This window comes from Semicossyphus pulcher, unplaced genomic scaffold, assembly GCF_022749685.1.
Source record: "Semicossyphus pulcher isolate SPU_LCO1_2020_fin unplaced genomic scaffold, fSemPul1.0.p SCAF_17, whole genome shotgun sequence".
Classification (NCBI taxonomy): Eukaryota; Metazoa; Chordata; class Actinopteri; order Labriformes; family Labridae; genus Semicossyphus; species Semicossyphus pulcher.
In genome coordinates this window covers 1,306,057-1,329,566 of record NW_027211681.1, presented here as the reverse complement: position 1 = coordinate 1,329,566, position 23,510 = coordinate 1,306,057, and the positions used below count along the sequence as shown (strand labels likewise).

Sequence of the window (23,510 nt, the reverse complement as noted above, 5' to 3'; positions counted from 1 at the left end):
ATAACTGCTGGTTTTATTTTCAATATATAAAACAATGTCATGAAATTGTTGTGATGAAGTGATCTATTCTACCTGCAAAAAAACAAAATTGTAGGAAACTAGAGGGAATAATAATAATGAATAACAACTAGAATTTGACTTGACCCTTTTTGAAAGATGTTTGAGAAGCTTGCTGCATAATTATGACACTGATTTACTGATAGTACACCCACAACCATATTTTTATTTGTAAGCAGGTATGCTGACATAAAAATATGCTTTGAATAATTAATACATTTGCATAATTCAGTAGTTATTTGGAGCAAGATGTCAAGTTTATTACACAGTCAGAGAGACCAGGACAGTTTTTAAAATTGTTCATAAAGAAATCAGGAAAGTTATGAATGACTCCACATAAATAATCTTTTTTTAATCACAAGTTACAACAGCAGAAAGCAACACAACTGAAGTGGCACCTCCCCAATACAGAGCCTACAACGTGTAAACATGTTGCATACATTGCAGAGCTGTTCTAACGGTCCGCTTTAGCTTATGGGTTTCTAATATGGTCACTGAATATAATCTGGTCATTCTAGCTGTGATTATATTCCTCATTTTCCTCCCCCCAGTAGCAAGAGTTTGCCATGAGAAATAGCTGGGAGCCTACTTAGTCCATTCTTGAGATGTTGACTTTTATTCTCAGCAGGGTCACTAGTTTCCTTAGTCTATTAATCATTGCATGAGTGTGACAGACCGGACAGTCCGAATGGACATAGAGGCTTTCAAGTTCTGGGAAGTTGCTAAAAAGGGCAGTTCCACAGCCTCTACTGACCCTGCTCAGAGTCCAAACACATCACTTGTATTAAAAGAGGAATCAGCTTAATTCAGCTTCCTAGACTGTAAAAGTTTCCTCAGAAGACACAGGTTTTGTGTTGAAAAACTGATTGTACTCTGCACTTACAGCCTACAGTAGGAGCCTGGATGTAATATTTTCTTATTAAACCTGAACAGGACCGAGTAATTAGACTCCTCTCACTACTGCCAAGCCCTAACACAGGGCGCAACCCATGCCTTTTATGGAGCTGTGTCTCAGGATGTGTCTGTTTGTTGGCCTGCTGGCTGCTGCCTCTGGTATCATTCAACTCTGTCTTTCTAAATATCCAAGATCGTTTTCTGGAAGGAATGCATTCCTGCTTCTGTCTGACAAAGTTTGACACATGCATTTCTTTTAAAAGATGGTGCACCTTTTACTCTTAGATTTCTGATTTGTTTGAGGCTATCTATCAAATAATTTGTAATAATTCTGTAAACGTAATAAGAGGTTTCTTCAAGTTATATACACAATGGTGTATGTTTCCATGACGTGTCAAGCCATTAGTTCTGTCCTGCTTACATGCAGCCATTTCATTCAAGGAATGAATCAATGTGTGGTGAGATACACCTATTTGCTTTCTTGCAGAGAGTTGGATTAGGAGAGATAAGATATGAAACTTCAGCCAACAGCTCTTTGGCTTAGCTTAGCATGAAGACAGGAAACGAGGAAAAACCTGGGTTAAGGTGCATACCAGCTTTGTTACATGTAATAAATCCCCCTGTCTCTCTCAAAGTTTCCTGTCTAGCTCTACACTGTACTGTCAAATATAAGATGCAATGCTGAGAAAAATCATCTCTAAATGAAAGGCTTGGCTTGCTGTTTCCCATTTGTTGTGAACTATTCCTTTTAAGCTCTAATGAAAGCAAAGAGGATTAATTTTATAATTTTAAAATCACATTCTCGCCGAAATAGCTAAGGATTATGAGAGTATGTAAGAGGATCTGTGCGCAGTACGCAGACTGAACAATAACATTTTGCTTAGTGTAAGACATTGGAGCAGCTATCTCTGCAGCGCATGATTTCTATTCAATTAAACTGGCTTATTGAACTGTGAACAGAGTACATGTCTGTGCCTCTTATCTTCAAGTTCTCTCCCATTCCCTTTCACTATCTCTCCTCTGCATCTTTTTTAATCTCTCACTCCTTCCTCCCTAGTGGAGAATCCGGTGCAGGGAAAACAGAGAACACCAAGAAGGTCATCCAGTATCTGGCTGTTGTGGCCTCCTCACATAAAGGCAAGAAGGACAGCAGTGCTGTAAGTATCTGTGTTATGATGATGTTGTATAAAACGTTTGGATTTGCCAGTTCCCTCACTCTGCAACATGTGTAGGAATGTGCTCAGTTTAATCCTGTATATCGCCATTTCCTCCAAATAGCAACAATCAGGATCACAGTTTGCATACGTGAGTAAAGGGGAATGCCTGGAGTGTTTTTTTGTGTGTGGTGTTTGTGTGTGTTCTCTCCTTAGGATAGAAAAGTGCATGAAACAAGTGTCACTGAGATACCAAAATAAACTTTTGTCTCTTTTTAATTATTTTTCTTACACCAAGGGTCAAGATCCCAGGATCTTACTGTCCTAGAGTTAGATGTGATTACCCAACCAGAGCTGACTTAGACTGCATGACCATCATCATAGTACTTTCCAAACCTTCCAGATGTTCAGTGAAAGACTTCTAGACTTAGCTAATTCCTGACCTGGATCATAATGTTGAGTTTTGTGTCGTCCATATTCTCATGAACACCCTCTCACTGCCAGCGGAGATGAAGTTGGAGGCTCCCCGGCAGTGAAAGGGTCTCTCACAGATCAAAGAGCACAGTGTGAGCATGCCCATCTCCTGTTGTTATCTATCAAACACAACGACCCCCCCCCCCCCCCCCCCTCCCTCCCCTCAGTCTCATCCTCCCACCTGCCATTTGCCTCGAGGAGCAGTTTTGATGGCCTTCTCCTATGCCGTTTACAGGATCTAGAATTTTTAACTACACCTTCTAAAACCCTGAACAAGCTAAAATGAGCTCCTGACGACATGTTGATGTTTTGTCGTGTTGCTCTGGTGTTGGTGAAGATTCAGAAGCATACATGTATGGATCAAAGTAGTGCTTCCTTATGCCATTGACCCCACTCACCCTCAGGACCCCAGAGGAAATGCTGTTCAGTTTGCTGTCCTCAGTAGAACCTCAGCACTCCCACGGCCCTGCTGAACAGAGATAGCATTTCAACAATTTCTTTTCTTGCTCTCACTTTCTCTCTTCTCTGCACTATTGTACTGAGCCAACTGCTTAGTAGCTGTCTTTTTGTGTGTTTTATTGTGTTTATTTTATATGTTTATTTTAATCACTTTCTTGCCATTTTGCTGTTCTCTATTTTTCTCCTTTTTTCTCCACTCTGTCCCCCAGTGACTCAAATGAAAAAGACCTTCCTCTCTGCTCTGTCAACTCTCAACTGCACTTCTTCAGCTGGTCTGTATCTTCCCTGTTTTTCCTTTTAATCACTCTTATGAGACTTTTTGTGAAATTGCTGCTTTCTATTATGAATTCACCCTCCTCGTTATTAAATTTAAATCAAGTTTGATGAGTTCACACAATATGTCTGATTGTATCCCGGATGTTTTCATCTCATCTCATCCTTTTTTTATGACAATTTTAGCAAAAGTCGTGGCCTTCACCTCTTTGTGGCTTTAGCTCGTTTACAGCATAGCTGAATTGAGTGTTTCTAAGGAAGAGAGTATTTAAGGTAGAGTCCACAGCACCTGACCTTGATGCCAGGGTAACACAGGCTCCTTTGATCAGGTGGATTAGCTCGATACAAAGTGACTGGGTGTCTGCCTCATTTACTGACCATCACCCAGTTCCACCCGCCGGGCTCTGCGGTCACGCTGGAAGCAAATCACATCCCCAAAGGGCTGTTTGTGAATCAAAATCATTTTAGCTTGCCGACACATTGAATGCAAAGACTTTCATCATAGGCTTTGTTCTAACATTATTTGGAAGCCTCGTCTGACCCAATGTAACCTCAACCTCTCTGTCTGTCTGTCATCATCTCTCTTACAATTTCTCCCAAAACCACGAGAGAAGTCTTTAGGTCATGTGTCTGTGTAAGGTTATATACCAAAGAAAGTTGAGATTAGTAAGCAACTACATAGTCATCTTACAGCTAGTTACACATTAACATGCCTGGATAGCTATTTATTTATTAAGAAGCTTTTTAAAGCTAAAGCCCTTCATCTTGCCCTTCAAATATGAGTGATACTGTTCTCATAAACCACCCCTAACCCAAACCCACCCTGAGCCACTTCATCCCAACCAATCACCACCTACTGCGATCAATGCTGCAAACAATCAGTGTATATGATGTGTCTGTATATCAATGTCGTCACTAGGGGGAGCTGGAGAAGCAGCTTCTGCAGGCCAATCCCATCCTGGAGGCCTTTGGAAATGCCAAGACCATCAAAAATGACAACTCCTCTCGCTTTGTGAGTTTTCTGTTGTTGTTTTTTTTGCAGTGAAAGTCATTTTTAAGTTTTGTTTCTGATGTGATTCGAAAGGGATTCCTGCATAGATCCATTATTATTCAGAGTGCAACATTTTTAGCACACAATTTAATCCTGTAACATCTTCTTTCCTGATCTCTCTCACAGGGTAAATTCATCCGTATCAACTTTGATGTGACCGGCTACATTGTTGGAGCCAATATTGAGACTTGTATCCTGGTCATGTGTTTAATTTTTACTTGGTCTGGGAAAACTGCTATTTTTAGAATAAAGGGCCCATTTGTCAGTAAAATGCCCTACTTTTGATTCCAACATTGGAGTTCATGTTTCTAAATATTTTAGCATTGTACTTTGATGTTCATACGGGGCCGAGCAGATGTAAATATGCTGAACCTTTTGAGAGCAAAGAGTGTGTATGTATTCTTTAACGGCTGCATCTCTCAGACCTGCTGGAGAAATCTCGCTGTATCAGACAAGCAAAGACAGAAAGAGCTTTTCACATCTTCTACTACATGATTGCCGGTGCCAAGGACAAACTGCGAGGTTTATATACTCAGCTTTTCTCTCTTTTGTAAACGCTATTAGATCCTTTTGTGCAGTAACAGGTAAATTGACCATTTGTTGACATGATCACTGTCATGACATCATCAACTTACCACAAGGAAGGGAAGTCAGGCTTTAGTTTAACCATCATGCATTTTGAGGACATAGGATGGATTGTAGAAAAGCCCCTATATATGGGTTCATGTTATCCTCCTACTGACGTTAAACCAGGATAATTACTTTGAGCTTATCAGTTTATATTCAAAGGCAGCAAAAATAAACAGTGTTAGTGAGTCATTCAGAGAATACTGAGCATTAGGACTTTAAAGGATTAGGATTAGGACAACTAGGATTTCAAAGTCAAGTCTGTTTAAGGTTGTGTTTTATATTTTCAGAGGAACTTCTTTTGGAGCCCTTCAGTAATTACCGCTTCCTGAGCGCGGGCCATGTTCAGATCCCTGCCCAGCAAGATGATGAGTTGTACGAAGAGACCATGGAGGCCATGAAGATCATGGGCCTCACCGATGAGGACAGAATTGGTAACATTGATAACTCTGATCTTAGCTAGCAGGATGGGCTGCTTGGATTGGGATTAGCTGAGGTACAACTGCTGTTTCTCTAACTTTCATATCCCTGTGTGTCAGATATCCTGAAGGTGTGCTCCACAGTCATGCAGCTGGGAAACATTGAGTTCAAAAAAGAGAGGAACCAAGAGCAGGCAACTATGCCCGACAACACTGGTTAGATCCCACAAACACTCACTATTAGCAACTACAGAATAAAAAAACACACTAGTGTGAGGTGAACAAACATATTTATTTTTCTCTCCTTAGCCGCCCAGAAGGTGTGTCACCTGCAGGGAATCAATGTGACAGACTTTACACGTGCAATCCTCACCCCTCGTATCAAAGTCGGCAGAGAGGTGGTGCAGAAGGCACAAACCAAAGAGCAGGTACTACAGGGGGAGTGCACTGTGTGAACCCATAAGAACAAGTAAAACAAATAGTGCATTTAATGAAACACTTCCCAAACCTTTCAGCTGGGTTTAAACAAACTTCATCACTCTGATCTCATCAGATATTTCCTCTGTGTGTTTGTTTGTATTCATTAGGCTGACTTTGCTACTGAAGCTTTGGCTAAAGCCGTGTTTGAGCGACTGTTCCGCTGGATCCTCGCCCGAGTCAACAAGGCCCTGGATAAGACCAAACGGCAGGGAGCCTCCTTCCTGGGAATCCTTGACATTGCTGGCTTTGAGATCTTTGAGGTATGGACTTGCTGATAACTGATGGGTCAGAAATTAAAGGTATTGTGGAGTTTATTAAATACAAAAGACAAAAAAAAATGTCTTTGCATTAATATGACTTCAGTTCTTTTCATGTTGCAGGATAACTCCTTTGAGCAGCTGTGCATCAACTACACAAATGAGAAGCTGCAGCAGCTCTTCAACCACACAATGTTCATCCTGGAGCAGGAGGAGTACCAGAGGGAGGGCATCGAGTGGAACTTCATCGACTTCGGTCTTGACCTGCAGCCATGCATTGAGCTCATCGAGAGACCTGTGAGTGGTTATGAGACAATAACTCATTCAAATACACAAATTTCAGAACAAATTCTCAAGTCCAGTGTGGATATTTTATAATTTAGTATGATGCTTGTCATGAATCACGCATATTCTCTGCAGAACAACCCTCCAGGTATCCTGGCCCTGCTGGATGAAGAGTGCTGGTTCCCTAAAGCCACAGACATCTCCTTTGTGGAGAAACTAATGAACACACAAGGAAGCCATGTGAAATTTGCCAAACCCAAACAGCTCAAAGACAAGACAGAGTTTTCTATTTTACATTATGCTGGGAAGGTGTGTATAATATGATGAAGGCACGATGTGTTCGAAAAATCACAAATTTGCTGATGTTGAATTATTAATTTGGTGACATGACTTAAAACAATGTTGCTGGGATGACTGCTTTAATGTTGTAAAACAATATGTTTTCTTTGTAGGTGGACTATAACGCCACTGCCTGGTTGACAAAGAACATGGACCCTCTGAATGACAACGTCACAGCGCTGCTCAACAACTCCTCCAGCCAGTTTGTGCAAGACCTCTGGAAAGATTGTGAGAAGTCTGACTTTGTTGATTTCAATCAAACATCAAATACTAACTATGGGTTACTTTTATATTTATAACATTTATCTTGTTAAAAAGTTTCAACCATGTTAACCTACTAAATTATTAAATCAGGGAATTCAGTGCCGTGACACTAACACATTTTGATTTTAGAAAACTAATCCTTCAGTTGTATTTAATAATGAAATAATATAATAAATATAAAATAGTTTTATTTGAAGATTTCTAGACTAGAGGTGAAGCTTATACAGCATTGATTTTATGCATTCTCTGATTTTCCTACAAACAAAACATGGTTCCTTTAGATTATTTTAAACATCCTATGTTTTGCAAAATTGTACATTTAGGGGATTTAAATCTAGATCAAGAACACACTTTTTCCCATTAACATAATAATGTTTTTTTATCAGCTGACAGAGTGGTGGGTCTTGACACAATAGCTAAGATGACAGACAGCTCCATGCCAAGTGGTTCAAAGACCAAGAAGGGGATGTTCCGCACGGTGGGACAGCTCTACAAGGAGTCCCTAGCCAAACTTATGACCACACTGCACAACACCCAGCCCAACTTTGTCAGATGCATCATCCCCAACCATGAAAAGAGGGTAAAGAAAAATACACTATCAACAACACAAGTGTGTTATGGCAAAGGTCCTTTCAAGATGCAATCTTTTGGACACACTGGGGGAAAAGTCAGAATCGTGTGTGATAGATTAACCTAATTGACCAGTCACATTGTTTATAGGAAGGGCAGCGTCACGTCTCGAAAAGTTGGCATCTGTGGTAATATGGTAATCTGCCCAGGGTACACGTAGTCTTTCCTTCTGGATGTAACACTGGAGGGTAACATGTTTAGATATGGATGTATGTTTTGAAAGAAATCCAGTACTTTCTTCATTTGCTTTATGGCACAATCAAACAAAAATCTGCTTTTCTTTTACAACCACACTGTGTTTCCCTGAAACTTAAATTCTATATTAAAAGAAATCCCCATGATGCAGTAAACATCCACTATTGTGATATTTACAGAATGTGTATTCCCTTTAAAATAATATATAATCTGGTTCTCCTCAGGCAGGGAAGCTGGACGCTCACCTGGTCCTGGAGCAGCTGAGGTGTAACGGTGTGTTGGAGGGGATCAGAATCTGCCGACAAGGATTTCCCAACAGAATCGTCTTCCAGGAGTTTCGCCAGCGGTGAGTGCCCAGCTAGAAATGTTTTGTTCCAAGAGCATTCTGAGAATGTTACATGCAATGTTCTGTTAATGTTTTGAGTGGGTTTTAATTTGGTTTCCAGAATGTTCCTTTTAATAGTAGGAGAACATGAAAACATTTTCAGAAAGTTGCAGTGAGAATGTTCAAATCACATTTCAACGTTTTTTATCATTTTTCTGATAGTTTAGGCCATACTAACTGCCTGAAAAGATCCTCAGAATGTTGCAGTAAGCATGTTCTACCTTTGTTTTTATGTAACATTGAGCAAGTGTTTTATAAAAGGCTTTCGGACATCCCAGGCTTCAATAACATCCTGAAAATATCTTCAGAATGTTGCAGTTAAAACATTTTGTCTCTGTTTAAGTTTTAACGTTACAAGAACTTTATTTGAAATGTTAAACATCCTTAAAAACGTTATTTGTATATTAGATTAAAACCTTTTCTTTCAAACATAATAAGAACTTGTTGGTAATGTTAACCAATGTTATCGGAATGTTCCCTGCTAGCTGGGTGAGTGCTTAGGAGACTCACTAACATAAATAGGTGTTTTGTTGAAAATTTTCTGTTAACCATTTTCACCATATTAAACAAGACATCTCTCCGTCTCCTTCCTGTCTGATAGCTATGAGATCCTGGCTGCTAACGCTATCCCCAAAGGTTTCATGGATGGCAAACAAGCCTGTTGCCTTATGGTAAACACATAAGATGATATATATTGATGATAATTCTCCTCCATGATAATAAATCATTGATATTTACTGAAGTTTTCATTCCCTGTATAAGCCTCCTTTTTTAATGATCTCCTGTCTGTTTAGATCAAGCATCTAGACTTGGATCCCAACCTGTACAGGATCGGACAGAGTAAGATCTTCTTCCGCACAGGAGTGTTGGCCCAGCTGGAGGAGGAGAGAGATCTGAAGATCACTGTGGTCATCATTGCTTTCCAGGCCCAGGCTCGAGGCTTCTTGGCCAGAAAGTATGAACATGCAAACCTCAACTGCAATACCTCTGCTTCTAATATTGTTACACTATTCACAAGTTCAGTGAGAACAGATGGAGGGTTTCATAACAATTTTTGAACCTTTTTATTGCTTTTTTGCTCTTATTTAGAAACCCCCTTGTTTTGTATTTGACATGATATATTGGTTTACCTGTTGTATTTTTATAGGGCATTTGCCAAGAGACAACAGCAACTCACAGCCATGAAAGTGATCCAGAGGAACTGTGCTGCCTACCTCAAACTAAGGAACTGGCAGTGGTGGAGGCTCTTCACAAAGGTTAGCAAATCATTCAGCACATTAAAGTGACATCATAACATTACAACCCTGGGACTTTATACGATGCCAATTTTACAGTAAAGTTTTTAGTTAATTCCATGAATTAAACTATATATTTAAATGTGATTTTCTCCTCCTCCTGAACAACAGGTCAAGCCTCTGCTGCAAGTGACCCGACAGGAGGAAGAGATGAGTCTGAAGGAGGAAGAGCTGCTGAAGGCCAAAGAAGTCGCTGTAAAGGTTGAATCTGAACTGAAGGAGATCACCTTGAAACACACATCGGTAAAGAACAAAATCTGCAACAGTCATTACATTTCTTAACTTTCTCTTAATACATGAATGAAACAATGCCACTAAGAATAAGCTCCTTAAAGGTCTACCACATATTTATTGACAATGAAACTGAGCCTGATGTTTCCCTGTCCTCTGCACCAGGTTTTGGAGGAGAGGAACGCGCTGCAGGAGCAGCTTCAAGCAGAGACGGAGCTGTATGCTGAGGCTGAGGAGATGAGGGTTCGTCTGGGGGCTAAGAAGCAGGAGCTGGAGGAGATCCTCCATGAGATGGAGGCGAGGCTGGATGAAGAGGAAGAACGTGCTCAGACGCTGTTATTGGATAAGAAAAAGATGCAACAGCAGATGCAGGTCTATACATCTGTTTATTTTGGCTGTTATTTAGATAAGGAAAATCACTTCACTTATTTCCATGATAAGCTTTGTATGTTTTGATAATGTGATGAAACGGCAACAAACACTGAAGTGACAGTTTTCTCCTGGTAGGAATTGGAAGAACATTTGGAGGAGGAGGAAGACGCCCGTCAAAAGCTGCAGCTAGAGAAGGTCACCTGTGAGGGGAAGGTCAAAAAGCTAGAGGACGACATCCTGGTGATGGAAGACCAGAACAACAAGCTGCTGAAGGTAAGAATAGAACTATTTTTTTTAGAGAGGCCGTTATATCGTCTCTTAATAAGCGAGTTAGTGTATGGAAAGAAGATAAATAAATAGCGAACCTGTCTGGTGTTTTGTAGGAGAGAAAGCTGATGGAGGAGAGGATTGCAGACTATAGTACCAACCTGGCAGAGGAAGAGGAAAAGTCAAAGAACCTCACCAAGCTGAAAAATAAACACGAGTCCATGATCTCTGAACTAGAGGGTAATCATCTGTTATGGATTGTCGTTCATTCACACCATCAAATCCATTACCAATGGCACAATTTCTGCCATATATGTAGTTCAGACAAGCATTTAAGCTAACTGTTATCCCTCTTTGTACTAATACTAATAGTCCGCCTGAAAAAGGAAGAGAAGGGTCGACAGGAGCTGGATAAAGCTAAGCGCAAGTTGGAGGCAGAGTCGAATGACCTGCAAGAGCAGATAGCTGACCTGCAGGCCCAGATCGCTGACCTCAAAGCCCAGCTCGCAAAGAAGGAGGAGGAGCTACAGAACGCATTGGCAAGGTGAAGTGACAAATTTCAGAAATAGTACATATTCATGGATTTAATCTTAAATACATCTGAATACACCAAGCCCATTAACGCAAAACTTGTTTACAATTCTATCATGCTTACAGATATCTTCCTTGTTATGTCTTTCTTTCAGGTTAGAAGATGAGACAGCTCAGAAGAACAATGCTCTGAAGAAGATCAGAGAGCTGGAGGGACACATATCTGACCTGCAGGAGGACCTGGACTCTGAGCGGGCGGCTAGGAACAAGGCAGAGAAGATCAAACGGGACCTTGGGGAGGAGCTAGAGGCCCTTAAGTCTGAGCTAGAGGACACCTTGGACACAACTGCCACACAGCAGGAACTAAGGTTGGTCATACTAACAATACAAACTATGCATTCAATGGGTTTAAATAATCAATCTTAATAACATTTTAAGAACCTATAAGTTACGATTCATTTTACTAAAAATGAATATTAAAGAACTGGACATTATATTAATATTCCCTTGTTCTTTGAATGCCTTTTTACAATCAAGATGTGAGACAAGATGTGATACCTTTGTCATATTGGTAGAATGTGACAAACATCTGCATTATTCATCCAATCAGAGCCAAACGAGAGCAGGAGGTGACACTGCTGAAGAGAGCCATCGAGGATGAGAATAGGACCCATGAAGCGCAGATACAGGAGATGAGACAGAAACACACCCAGGCGACAGAAGAGCTCACAGAGCAGCTGGAGCAGTCCAAACGAGTAGGCCTGCATCATTCTATACTATCTTATAAATAATGAGGTTATTTATGTGTTAACTTCACTTTTTCCTATAAATACATAGGATATTGAGTTTTTTCTCTTTGGCACAGGTCAAGTCTAACCTGGAGAAGGCTAAACAAGCTCTGGAGAAAGAGACGTCAGAATTAACAATGGAGGTCCGCACACTAGCTCAGGCCAAACAAGATGGGGAGCACAAGAGGAAGAAGTTGGAGGGTCAGGTGGCAGATCTGCAGTCACGCTTCAATGACAGCGAGAAGCAGAAGGCGGAGCTGGGAGAGCGCTGCTCTAAGATCACTGTAAATGACTTGTTACATCTGTGCTATACAACATACTGTGTAACATGTGCTACCACACTGAAATGCAAAAAAAATGCATGTCCCAGAAATCTAATCTTTGTCCATGTGCAGGTTGAACTTGAAAGTGTGACAAACCTTCTTAATGAAGCAGAAGGAAAGAACATCAAACTGAGCAAAGATGTTTCCAGCCTGAGCTCCCAACTCCAAGACACACAGGTAACTGGACTCTAAGCTGGTTTTAGAGCTTATGTTATAATCCTTCTACAATCTCCATGTAACTGGTCTGTGACAATTTTTTGACAAAGTTTTCTGACGATAGTTCAGAAATAAATCAGAGTTTGACCTTGTGTGCTGCTACAGGAACTGCTGGCTGAGGAGACACGTCAGAAACTGCAGTTCTCTACAAAGCTGCGGCAAGCAGAAGATGACAAGAATAGCTTACAGGAGCAGCTTGAAGAGGAGGTGGAGGCCAAGAGGAACGTGGAGAGACAAGTGTCCACCCTCAACATTCAGGTCAGAGTTTAAACTAGGGTTGCAAATTTAGGTTATTCTACAGGTGAAATAAATCAGAAAATAGGTTTTACTGTAGGTGAAACACAAGCAGGAGGACTGGAATAGCATATACAGACATTCAAGGATGAACAAACCTCAAAACAAACAGTATATTTAGTTGTTTCTTATTAGTGCCTTCACAAATTTTTATTCTGTCGACAGTTGTCAGATTCGAAGAAGAAACTAGAGGAAATGGCAGGAAACATTGAGCTGCTGGAGGAAGGCAAGAAACGTCTGCAGAGAGATTTGGAGGCAGCAAACACACAGTTTGAAGAGAAGGCCTCTGCGTATGACAAGTTGGAGAAGACCAAAAACCGTCTGCAGCAGGAGCTCGAAGACACGCTTATGGACCTGGACAACCAGAGACAGATTGTGTCAAACCTGGAGAAGAAGCAGAAGAAGTTCGACCAGGTCAGTTAAATCATACAATTGGTAACACTAAGGGTTTACTGCCATTATAATACATAGATAAAGCATTTTTCACAACAGACTCTATATAAACAACCTTTCAAAAAGAAAGACTCATGAACTAAACACTAAAACTGACTATAATTACTACAACCCTAAAGGTAATCTACAACATCACTGGTTACATTACTTACATTACACCCTAAAACCTTATCTGTGCTTTTCTGTCTGTTCTCCAGATGCTAGCGGAGGAGAAGAGTATCTCCAGCAAATATGCAGATGAGAGAGACCGTGCTGAGGCTGAGGCCAGAGAGAAGGAGACCAAAGCTCTGTCCCTGGCGAGAGCTCTGGAAGAGGCCCAGGACTCCAGAGAGGAGCTTGAGAGAGCCAACAAGGCACTGCGGATGGAGATGGAGGATCTCATCAGCTCCAAGGATGATGTGGGAAAAAATGTAAGTGCTGGAACAGTTTCATTCATAACTTGGGAGGACTTGGCTGACTAGTCGAATTTAAGGCATAAAGTCCATGGTTCAACTTGTGTCATTTCTTTATGCTATTTGCAGCAAAATACAATAGTTAATCTGGCAATAAATTGATGGCAGGTTCATGAGCTGGAGAAGTCCAAGCGAGGCCTGGAGGCCCAGGTGGAGGAGATGAAGACCCAGCTTGAGGAGCTTGAGGACGAGCTGCAGGCAGCTGAGGATGCTAAGCTGCGTCTGGAGGTCAACATGCAGGCACTGAAGGCCCAGTTCGAGAGGGACCTCCAGGGACGAGATGAGATGGGAGAGGAGAAAAAGAGACAGCTTATCAAGCAGGTAAAAGACCCATAAAATATTTCTTCATCCAAATCAAAGCATGTCATCTGATCCATTTTCAGAGCAAGTCACACCAGCTGCTTCAGTAATGTCAGCAATGATACATCTTGACTGCAGGTTCGGGAGCTGGAGACTGAGTTGGAGGATGAACGTAAGCAGAGGGCCCTGGCAACGGCAGCCAAGAAGAAGCTGGAGACAGACATGAAAGATCTGGAGGGACAGATCGAGACAGCCAGTAAAGGACGAGATGAGGCCATCAAACAGCTCCGCAAGCTCCAGGTGAGAGGGAAGGCTGCAGCAGGTTCAGGACAGGACCATTATGTGTCAAAACAATGTGCATTTAAGTTAGTAATAATGCCATACAAATAAGAATATGCAGTAGGAGAAAAATAAGATGCAAAACTATGTTTGTGAAGTTCTCTGTTGCAATGTCACAACTTGGAGACTGGTGTCAATGAATTGTCCTTGTATGTTATGGGTACCTGCTTATTATTGTATGACTGAGTGTTTATGTGCTGGAAACTCATAAATGTGATGTTTACATGGAGCACTGCATCATAATCAGGTCAATTAATAAGTACTGTTGGAATATCTGGTAAATACATCACAATCTGATTGTCTCCTTGCTTTTTCTACGGCTGCATCTTTTTTTCCTCTTCTCAGGGCCAGACGAAAGACTTCCAGAGGGAGTTGGAAGATGCCCGTGCTGCCAGAGAGGAGGTGCTGGCTACGGCAAAGGAGAGTGAGAAGAAGGCCAAGAGTCTAGAGGCTGAGCTCATGCAGCTGCAGGAGGTAACATTTAACAACGTTTAATTCCTCACAAGACAGCAACTTGATTGAGAGCAGAGGCTTGAAATAAATGAGTAACCCCTCATATGTTTCCAGGATCTGGCCGCAGCTGAGAGGGCACGTAAGCAGGCAGAGGCTGAGAGAGACGAGCTGTCTGATGAGCTGGCCAGCAACTCCTCTGGAAAGTGGGTGGAGCTTTTACTCTGTTTACTTGTCTGTTCACACAATTTATTACATTACATTTGTTTCCTGCTGTGCTGGTTGCAGGTCCACCTTGGCGGAGGAGAAACGTCGTCTGGAAGCTAAGATCTCCCAGCTAGAGGAAGAGCTTGAGGAAGAGCAGAGCAACATGGAGATCCTGAATGACAGGCTGAGGAAGAGCACGCAGCAGGTGGCCAGACAGCAGCCACTTTAATCATTAAAATTACCGAAAAGCACAGACGCCTCATCCCTTTCTTTGCATGTGTCCCCTCTTCAGGCGGATCAGTTGACCAATGAGCTGCAAACGGAGCGCACCACCTCCCAGAAGAACGACAGCGCCCGGCAGCAGATGGAGCGCCAGAACAAGGAGCTGAAGGCCAAGCTCCAGGAGATGGAGAACCAGGTCAAGTCCAAGTTTAAGTCCTCCATCTCATCCTTGGAGGCTAAAGTGGCACAGCTGGAGGAGCAGCTGGAGCAGGAGAACAGGTAAGGGAAACATTCTGTAAAAATGTTGTGTTTTACGTGAGGAAGTTTTCTTGATGACATCTGTAATACTTCTATTGCTCCCTGAAATCTTTTGTCCTTTCCCAGAGAGAAGCAGGCAACTGCTAAGAGTATGCGCCAGAAGGACAAGAAGCTCAAAGACCTGATGATGCAGGTGGAAGACGAAAGAAAGCAGGGAGAGCAGTACAAAGACCAGGTGCACAATTCCGTACATTTTTTCTGTCCATATACAAGAAAGTATCCAGTCTAGTGCTTAGGGATGTTTATTTTAAATTACCTTTAAAAAGAGTACCAAATTTGTATATATCCTTTGTTCCCTCACAAGGCGGAAAAGTCTAATACCCGCATGAAGCAGTTGAAGAGGCAGCTGGAGGAGTCAGAGGAGGAGTCTCAGCGCGCTTCAGCTGCTCGCAGGAAGCTGCAGCGGGAGCTGGATGAAGCCACCGAGACCAATGACGCCATGAGCCGCGAGGTCAACTCTCTCAAGAGCAAACTCAGGTAGGACAATGTGGCGAAGAGTCTTTCCTCTTGGTGAGGTGGAGCGTTGCTATTTGTTTTGTCTTATTCACCTTTTTCTGTGTGCTATACTGCACACAAACACTGCAGTAAAAGCAATAACAGAATGGTAAATAGTCACTGTCTGAAGGATGTTTGTGTATAAGTAAAATACTTAGAGGTTTACAAACCCCTGAAGATGACTGTTGTCACAATGCAATCATTTGCACTCAAACATTGTCACTCAAAGTAAATCAAATATTGTTAACTGTTTTTAGTTTACCTACGTTCGAATGCTAATGAGTACACTGTCTTTACAGCCCACTTCAGAGGATTGTTAACCTCTTTTTAAAGCATTAAGTGGCCTTACAAAGCACAAACAAAACAATGGTGTCCATCTCTATTCCAGAGGCAATCCTGAACCCAAGGAGTAACACAGCAGGTACCTCTGCGCCTAAAAGTTACCCCATCACCATTTCTTATTAGCTTACCATAACTTTGCATTCCCCCATGCACACTCTTGCTGCTATTATTTCTTTGATTCAGCCTAACTGAGAGAAATACGGCTCATCAGCTACAACGAGGAAATTCCTAAAACATCAGGTATCAAGTGACCCTTCCATTACACCTATTTCAACTGGTGGCCATATTTTTCTCAGTGCTTGGTTTAACTGCCGTAAACCAAACTCATTCTCCTGAGCCAGGAGTCACATGAGTTACAATGATAACCAGCGTGCTTTATCTGCAATCAAAGCACAACCTGTACATTCTGTTTTTCATCAACACCAGAGTGGTTTTCAATCAAAACTTACCATGCTCAAGAGTCTGTAACACAACCACTCTTCTCACTGTGCAGATTTTGTTTCTGTGTTTATATCGGTCTTATGTCCATCTTTGTGGGATTTCAGGCGTGGAAATGAGCCCTCCTTTGCCAGCACACCTCGGCGTATTGGCGGAGGCCGAAGGGTGGTTGAGGATGCCTCAGAGGAGGACGCCGACTCCCAGAGCGACTTCAATGGAACAAAGTCCGTTGAGTAAAGACAGATCAGATTAACCTTCCAAGACGAGGACCACCGCTGAAACAGAGAATCACTTCAAAGTCTGTTATCCTTTGTAGCTCTTCCATATCTCCAAAATATATATATAGTGTCCCATTTCCAATAGTGTACTGATCTATCTTCTTGACTCAGAGCACCTTTTCTCTGCACACAATAATCAGAAGGACTTGATATCAAAAAGGAGCTGTTTTGTTGGCTCTGCTCATGTGTGATTTGCTGTTTTATATATTTTTTACTGACACTGTTTTGTACTGCACTGAATGGCTGATCCTTTCTTATGTAAGGTTTTGAACAAACAAAAGGCACCTCTAATTACCATGTTAACCTACCAGCAAAGCTTCTGCTCTCCACAACAAGCCACCTAAGAACTTAAATCTGTAACTATTATCAGTGACTGTCGTCCTGTTGCCTGTGACTGCTGTTAGCGTTTGAGAGTGGCACTGAAGTGGTTGAACAGATTGAATGTTTAGAAACATATTTCTATCCTCCATCTGCCACCAGTCAGTGCTGCCGTTTGTACCCCAACAAACTCATATCTAGCTGTTAAACAATTTCTAATCACAGTTTTTTATTATTTGCACTTTTCTCATGGTCCGATGTTCTTATTACTTTTAGTCAAGCCCATTAATGTCAGAATGTTTTACATCAGATAAGGTTAAAAATAACCCGTTATAAAATCACAAGCCATATTTTGGTAAAGAGCACTTAGCAGCACTTGCATCTTAATTTTCTTTTTCCCTTTTGTCCAGATTTATTGTACATGTTGGAAAAAGCCCCCAAACACCCTCAACCAACCCATTTTCACATGATCATGTTATATATGTAATCAGCTGATGTTTACATGACACCATTTTCTATCTCTTAATTTTTGAACCACCAGCACAACAAATAAAGATATAAAAAGAAGAATTTTCTCCTTTTATTGTTTCTGTCTCGGTCAGTAACTTCGAAGCTCAAACTGGAAATATCACCACAGAACATTATCATCATCTGTTCAGTCAGTAGAAAAACAACTGCAAACCAACAGGGGAAAAGTTGGGTACCTCAGGCACATACAGTTTAAAGTCCAAATACAGAAGCAGTTGCAAAGGTGCTGCAAACTAACACCGAGTACACAGTGGTCGTGGATAACAATATCGGTTAACTCGTGTTAGTCCAAGAAAGGTTAAACAGCAAAAGAGAAGCATGAAATTTAGTTTGGATATGTATGAACCACAGTTAATTCCTACACTTAGGCTAAACCAGCAGTATACAATGATGACAGATGTACAGTATAAATGTGATATTAAGATATGCACTGCAATATTTGCTGAATAAGCTGCTAAATGGCAGTAGTGACAACAACGGATTAACCAGAAACATTTCAGGGAAAAGCTCGGGAGTCACTTTTATTGGCCCTATTTCCCCAATTTACAAATCTGTCACTTAAAGGCAGGAGGGGGTATTCAATATAGGCTCTATACCTACACAAATATACTATGTACTGTGCTTATCTTTGATAAAATCTATTATTGCTTGGTCTTTCTCCCATTTACCCATCACATATCCCCTGATGGCAGTCAGGAGTTATCACACTTATCAGGGAATTATTACTATACATTCAGAAGTGAACAAGTAACAATCTGAGATCTACAGTCAACTAAAATCTGTATAAAAGTTACTGGTAACACAACATCATTAAACAGCAGAATAACAAATGAACATCTCATCTCTGAGGCAGAAAACCTATTCTAGTCCTCAACTTCACATTTATAAGCCTTGCTTGTGTACCAGACAATAATCAGTAACTGTAACAGGTCTTAATGGCAAGAAGGAAGTGTTAGAAAGGACCTGGGTCAAACTGAATACAATGTGAGATTAAACCAGCCTGAAAGAAAGTGACAGTCTATTCTTTCATGGCAGCATGAGAAATAGATGACCCATTTCATTTATTGAAACTACCACAGCGAAGCAAGGCCCACAAACTAAAGAGGTAAAAACAACGATGAAGGCAGCGATGGCTAAAATACTAACACCAGTTCCTGGCAGTGCCTGATTTGTTCTCAACTTCAACTTTTTGCAGCAGTGGAAAAACATTGAGTCTCTTTTGCAAAGAAATATTTGAGGCTGGAAAAATTATTTTAACAGTATCAAACAAACTCCCAGTGTTGTTCAGTGCTACATTAATCAAGCCCAAGGTTCAAAGAATAAAGAACAAAAAGAGCTGTTGTTGAAATTATGTAAGGTTTACCTTCTCAAGATTTAAAAGAGAGAAAAAACTAATTCATCACTTCCATGGTTGATCAATTTTCACCTATCAAGGCTTTGGTTCATACTATGTTGAGGATGATATTTGTATTATCTAACCTCCAGGTTTTTGGTCCCTCTATCAGCGCCATATAAGGCGACTGTTATTCATATAACTGGTTCTAATACGTCCCTACTTCATGATCAATGGGCAACTGCAGCACCCACCCTAAATGTGTTTTGGGGGAGGGACCATGCTTTAACAGCCCTGTTGTGCTTGATCCACCACAGAAAGCAAACAGTAGATACAGAAGTCGAGTAATTCTTTTAAGAAGCAACCCACCACAGTGTCAGAGATACAGCAGAAGATATTGTTCGAGCAGGAGGTTCTTCATTCCTAGATATACAGAAGCTGTATTGCCGCCTCCTATGATAGATATGGTGTGATACTAGCCTGAGGCAGTAGAAGTCCATGTGCTGATTATGTGGGGCATGGAGCGAGCAGAGAGGCTTTCTTGTTCAAATAGTTCAGCAGGGCACGTGGCAACAACAGAAGACAGCTCAGTTTAAAGTCCCATTGCTGCAGTTTATCAAGGAAGGAGAGGGGACAGAATGTTGGTATCAGGATCCCCTTCTTCTTCTCTCATAGCAGAATCTTGACCCCTCCCTGAGGAGACTGGGCACCCTGGGAGACTCCCCTTGGAGGAGCCGGGCCAAACTCTAACCGCTTCACTAAACTGCAAGACAAGAAAGAGCACAAACAATTATATGCAAAATAGAGATGAAAAAGTAATTCCAAATATTGACTGGCTTTTATTAGACATAAAAATAATTTCAGTAAAATATTAAACAAAGCTGAACTTAAAAGTAAGCACAAACTTCAAGTGGAAAGAGGGTTCTCTATGTATTTTCAATTGTTCTATGACTTATTTCCATATTCAGGCACTTATTACAGCATTTTTTTACAAAATGCTTGATTGCTCAAGGATTGATCGGTTACATTTTCTTGAACTGAGCAACATTTTACTGTAAAAATGCCTTACTTTAGATAAAATAAGTTATATTCCCTGCATTTCTTAACCTAGTGCTAACTTTTCGAATGGTATACAAGTTAAGGTTTTTTCAGGGCACTGGCTGCCTCGGTTGAAGAGGACAGAAAATGTCGTTTTCAACAAAACAACTACAGACCAAGGATAAAAACACAGAAATTTCACACACAAGTTCACACACACGGCAACTCCAACGAAAGAAGGGATCTCAGGGTGTTGTGTTGCTGTTGTTGTCCCCACCTGTCGTACTGAGGGGGCGGGCTCATGCTGGTGGCTTGGACCTCAGAGCCTCCTTCTAAACCAGCAGGACTACCTGGGGCAGCCGGAAGTGCAGGTCTGCTGACTGAAGTGTCGTAAACAAAGTCTCTACAGGACGCCAACTTTGACTCCAGATTCTAAAAAACATAAAATGAAAAAAATCATCTCACACGTGGAAATCTAAATTTGTAACAGTGATGACAGTCTTTTAAGTGTTCACTGGGTATTGTAGAGGTATCATTTTGAAATCACTTACTCCAACTTTTCTGAGCAGCTCCCCGACAATGTTGAGTGCAGATATTCTAGCAGACGTAGTGAGAGGAGTCCCAGTTAGTCCATCACCTAAAAACAAAACAGATGTTAGCAGCAATTTACACAGTTGGTATATTCACTATCACTGTAGTCAAGGTTCTTCTATTTACCTCGTCTGATACTGGAAGCAGGGGGCGTGGCAAATGAGCTGATGGGTTTGGAGGGTGTGACAGGGATGGACGGATTAGCAGCTGAGGGGCATGGCAGATCTGATCGATCCGTGTCTTTGCCCAGGCTGCTGGACGGCCGTCTCTCCTTCTGGCGTACAGCCAGCTCCTGGCGAAGGTCTGACATAAACAGGACACACAGATATACTGCAGGTGAGCTCATTTCAATGAAAAAGATTCCAGTGGCACATGTTTGAAGAACAACATTGGTTACCACATAGTATAAATCGGAGTGACTTGACTGCCAAACAAAGGCAATCCATGAAGTCAAGTCAGCTTTGTGATATCAAATGTATACATTCAAAATTATAAATCCTACAGAATTAGAAAACTTATATCCACCAAACCTGGGATTGTTAGCCGTTCAGACTGTGTTTTGATTGTAGAAGAAAAAACATAAAAGCAGATGTCATTTGTCATCACTGACTGGCTCTGCCATCAAAACTAAATAAGCAAAGCAGCAGCTGACAAAAGCTCAGCACCTGATGGCAGTGTTTTCCTAGTACACCAGGGCTATAGCACTAGCAGTAAAAGCAGATTTGATAATAACTGTGATGGTTACTACTCTTTAGCCAGTTTAGCCAGCCACTTCACCTAACTGACAGTAGGTGTCTAGAAAGAGGGAAACATTTTTAAGTATACTTCATCAGTATTAAATGACCTAAAATATAAAAAAAACAAATACATGCATTAAAATCCATCTTGTGAGTTTAGCAGATAAAAAAAATATACAACAATATAATTACACATTTGATCAGATACAGAAAAAACAGGGAGAATATGCATTATTAGGCATAATGGTCATTTTGGAAAGAAGCAGCAGTTGTTGCAAACTTGTGATGAGAGAATCAGTGTTTGTTTGTGTGTTTACCTCTGGCTTCATCCTTGAGCCTCTGAACAGACTCCAGCAGGTTCTCTTTCTCATCCAACTCGCTCTCAAGAAAGGCATTCCTCTCAATGACGTGGTTCATCCGCTGCTCAAAGTCCTCCAGTGACATGATGGTAGCCCTGGGACAAGAAGAGCATCGGCCAGTTCAAGTTTACAACACTGGACTAATTGTGCATTCCAGCATTACAGTCTGATTATGTGTGTATATGGGTTAAAGTCAGAGTTAGCCGGTGAGTTTGTCATTGGATGATGAAGCCAATGAGGTAATTACATAAGACCTCTTAGACACTGACCTTTTGGTCCTCTCCAGGTCATCATTGGATTGCTCTAGCTCTCTGATGTATTTCTGCAGGTGATCTCTCACTGCTCTGGTTTGTGTCAGATCTTCCTCCAAGGTTGAAATGTGTCTAAAAGCATCAGAATGCTGAGCCTCGAATTTCTCCTAAAACAGCACACAGATCAAATAAATGTCAGCTATGCAGTGTTGCAGTGATGTATCATTGAAGATGCAACCATATTTCAACAACATGTGTGTTTTTAAGACACAAACATCCCTCTGAATTTTCTTTCTCCTCTCTGTCAAAACCTTTAAGCAATCAGGGGTTTATAGCACAATCCTGCATTCACTTCTTCTATTAATGTTCTTTTCCCCTTGGACTGGTGACTAAAAATAGCAATCACCTGCCTTATAGCTAGGCAGCAATTTTCCTAGTGGCAGTGGCACTGATTAATTTGGGTCGGATAAAGGCAGTCTGTGTGTGTGGATGCATCTCTGTTTCTCTGTCTGACAGAGAGAACACTAACATCTTCTTCATCACTCGTCACTAATTGGGGCACCAGAGCTTGTCCTGCCCTGCGGTTGCACGGGCCCATTTATATTCAAGGTGATCTACCTTTATGCTTTCCAGTTCCATGCGGAGTCGGTTGTTGTCTAAAAGCAGCTCTTTGTTTCGACCCTCACACTGCTTTAGCTCTGTCTCCAGTTCTGCTTCATAGTCTCGACTCATCTGCTGAAACTCCTGCAGCTCTTCATGAGCCTCTTCAGCCCTGATGAAAAAAAGCCGTTACTACCAAAAATAATCAACAATGCATACCATGGACAAGGCAATGGCCATTATTTAAGTCACCTCTTAGATATTAATATAGGTTAAGTTGACATGTTACCTTTGTTGATGTCTGTCTGCCTGCTCCTTCCAGAAGCCCAATTCCTCTTCTAATGAACCAAACTTGCGTGTCGTTGGCTCTACCATGTCTGCTACTTTTGGGATGGGAGACCTACCTGTAAAGTTAAACATAGCATAGCTTTAAATCCTGTCCTTTTCTGCCATAAGCGAACAGGCAAACTTTCCATTCAGACCACTAAAACTATGACAATCTATGAATGCTAAACAGGTTGACTAGCGTTGGTATACAGCGCAATTGTCCCGGTGTACATAATCTGAGAGGAATTGGAACTTCATATACTTGTGCTTTCATGTATTTCAGGTACGACACAGCAAAGACGACAGGAGGACGTGTTTGCTACTTTTAAGCGGTGTTGGAAAGTGTATACAATGGCTAAGCTTTTCAGCTAAGCTAATATAGCTAGCTTGTTAAGCGACTGGGCCAGAATGGATTATCGCATTCCGAACAACGTAAAAATAGAAACTAAGCGTACTCACCAGCATACAATTGAACGATTAAAACATGCTATAGCGAAGTGAATGTTTTCGAGGTACAACAAAATTTTCTGGATATGTGCAACAGACGTATTTTAACTGCACAAACTAATCTCTC

The 23,510-nt window shown here is 41.3% G+C and overlaps 2 protein-coding genes across 4 annotated transcripts in view; one reads left to right on the top strand and one right to left on the bottom strand.

Annotated features, from left to right (window-relative positions):
* Positions 1-17,734, top strand: part of myh11a (myosin, heavy chain 11a, smooth muscle) — a 27,225-nt gene extending 9,491 nt beyond the window's left edge. Inside the window, exons 5-43 of one of the 3 annotated variants that reach the window (XM_069665431.1) lie at positions 2,009-2,108; positions 2,230-2,256; positions 4,231-4,323; positions 4,489-4,552; positions 4,786-4,884; positions 5,280-5,423; positions 5,529-5,624; positions 5,718-5,836; positions 5,996-6,148; positions 6,269-6,442; positions 6,566-6,739; positions 6,883-6,997; positions 7,420-7,613; positions 8,083-8,204; positions 8,845-8,914; positions 9,038-9,198; positions 9,391-9,499; positions 9,650-9,781; positions 9,935-10,141; positions 10,277-10,414; positions 10,525-10,648; positions 10,781-10,952; positions 11,095-11,307; positions 11,550-11,694; positions 11,805-12,011; positions 12,123-12,227; positions 12,372-12,524; positions 12,726-12,974; positions 13,211-13,423; positions 13,574-13,786; positions 13,904-14,065; positions 14,450-14,578; positions 14,672-14,760; positions 14,843-14,966; positions 15,054-15,262; positions 15,368-15,476; positions 15,606-15,778; positions 16,185-16,217; positions 16,684-16,770. In XM_069665431.1, coding sequence (XP_069521532.1) covers positions 2,009-2,108; positions 2,230-2,256; positions 4,231-4,323; positions 4,489-4,552; positions 4,786-4,884; positions 5,280-5,423; positions 5,529-5,624; positions 5,718-5,836; positions 5,996-6,148; positions 6,269-6,442; positions 6,566-6,739; positions 6,883-6,997; positions 7,420-7,613; positions 8,083-8,204; positions 8,845-8,914; positions 9,038-9,198; positions 9,391-9,499; positions 9,650-9,781; positions 9,935-10,141; positions 10,277-10,414; positions 10,525-10,648; positions 10,781-10,952; positions 11,095-11,307; positions 11,550-11,694; positions 11,805-12,011; positions 12,123-12,227; positions 12,372-12,524; positions 12,726-12,974; positions 13,211-13,423; positions 13,574-13,786; positions 13,904-14,065; positions 14,450-14,578; positions 14,672-14,760; positions 14,843-14,966; positions 15,054-15,262; positions 15,368-15,476; positions 15,606-15,778; positions 16,185-16,209 — 5,305 coding nt within the window. In that variant the 3' untranslated portion in view covers positions 16,210-16,217; positions 16,684-16,770. Of the gene's footprint in view, positions 1-2,008; positions 2,109-2,229; positions 2,257-4,230; positions 4,324-4,488; positions 4,553-4,785; positions 4,885-5,279; positions 5,424-5,528; positions 5,625-5,717; positions 5,837-5,995; positions 6,149-6,268; positions 6,443-6,565; positions 6,740-6,882; positions 6,998-7,419; positions 7,614-8,082; positions 8,205-8,844; positions 8,915-9,037; positions 9,199-9,390; positions 9,500-9,649; positions 9,782-9,934; positions 10,142-10,276; positions 10,415-10,524; positions 10,649-10,780; positions 10,953-11,094; positions 11,308-11,549; positions 11,695-11,804; positions 12,012-12,122; positions 12,228-12,371; positions 12,525-12,725; positions 12,975-13,210; positions 13,424-13,573; positions 13,787-13,903; positions 14,066-14,449; positions 14,579-14,671; positions 14,761-14,842; positions 14,967-15,053; positions 15,263-15,367; positions 15,477-15,605; positions 15,779-16,184; positions 16,218-16,683 lie in introns of all 3 variants that reach the window. The other 2 variants (XM_069665429.1, XM_069665430.1) reach the window with 2 other exon arrangements.
* LOC138594358 (nuclear distribution protein nudE homolog 1-like) lies at positions 17,399-23,510 on the bottom strand. Its single transcript, XM_069665432.1, has 9 exons — positions 23,396-23,510; positions 22,899-23,013; positions 22,628-22,781; positions 22,028-22,176; positions 21,717-21,853; positions 20,789-20,965; positions 20,623-20,708; positions 20,349-20,503; positions 17,399-19,796 (listed from the first exon to the last, which is right to left on the bottom strand). The coding sequence occupies exons 2-9, from the start codon at positions 22,982-22,984 to the stop codon at positions 19,703-19,705; spliced, it is 1,038 nt and encodes a 345-aa protein (XP_069521533.1). The 5' UTR covers positions 22,985-23,013; positions 23,396-23,510; the 3' UTR covers positions 17,399-19,702.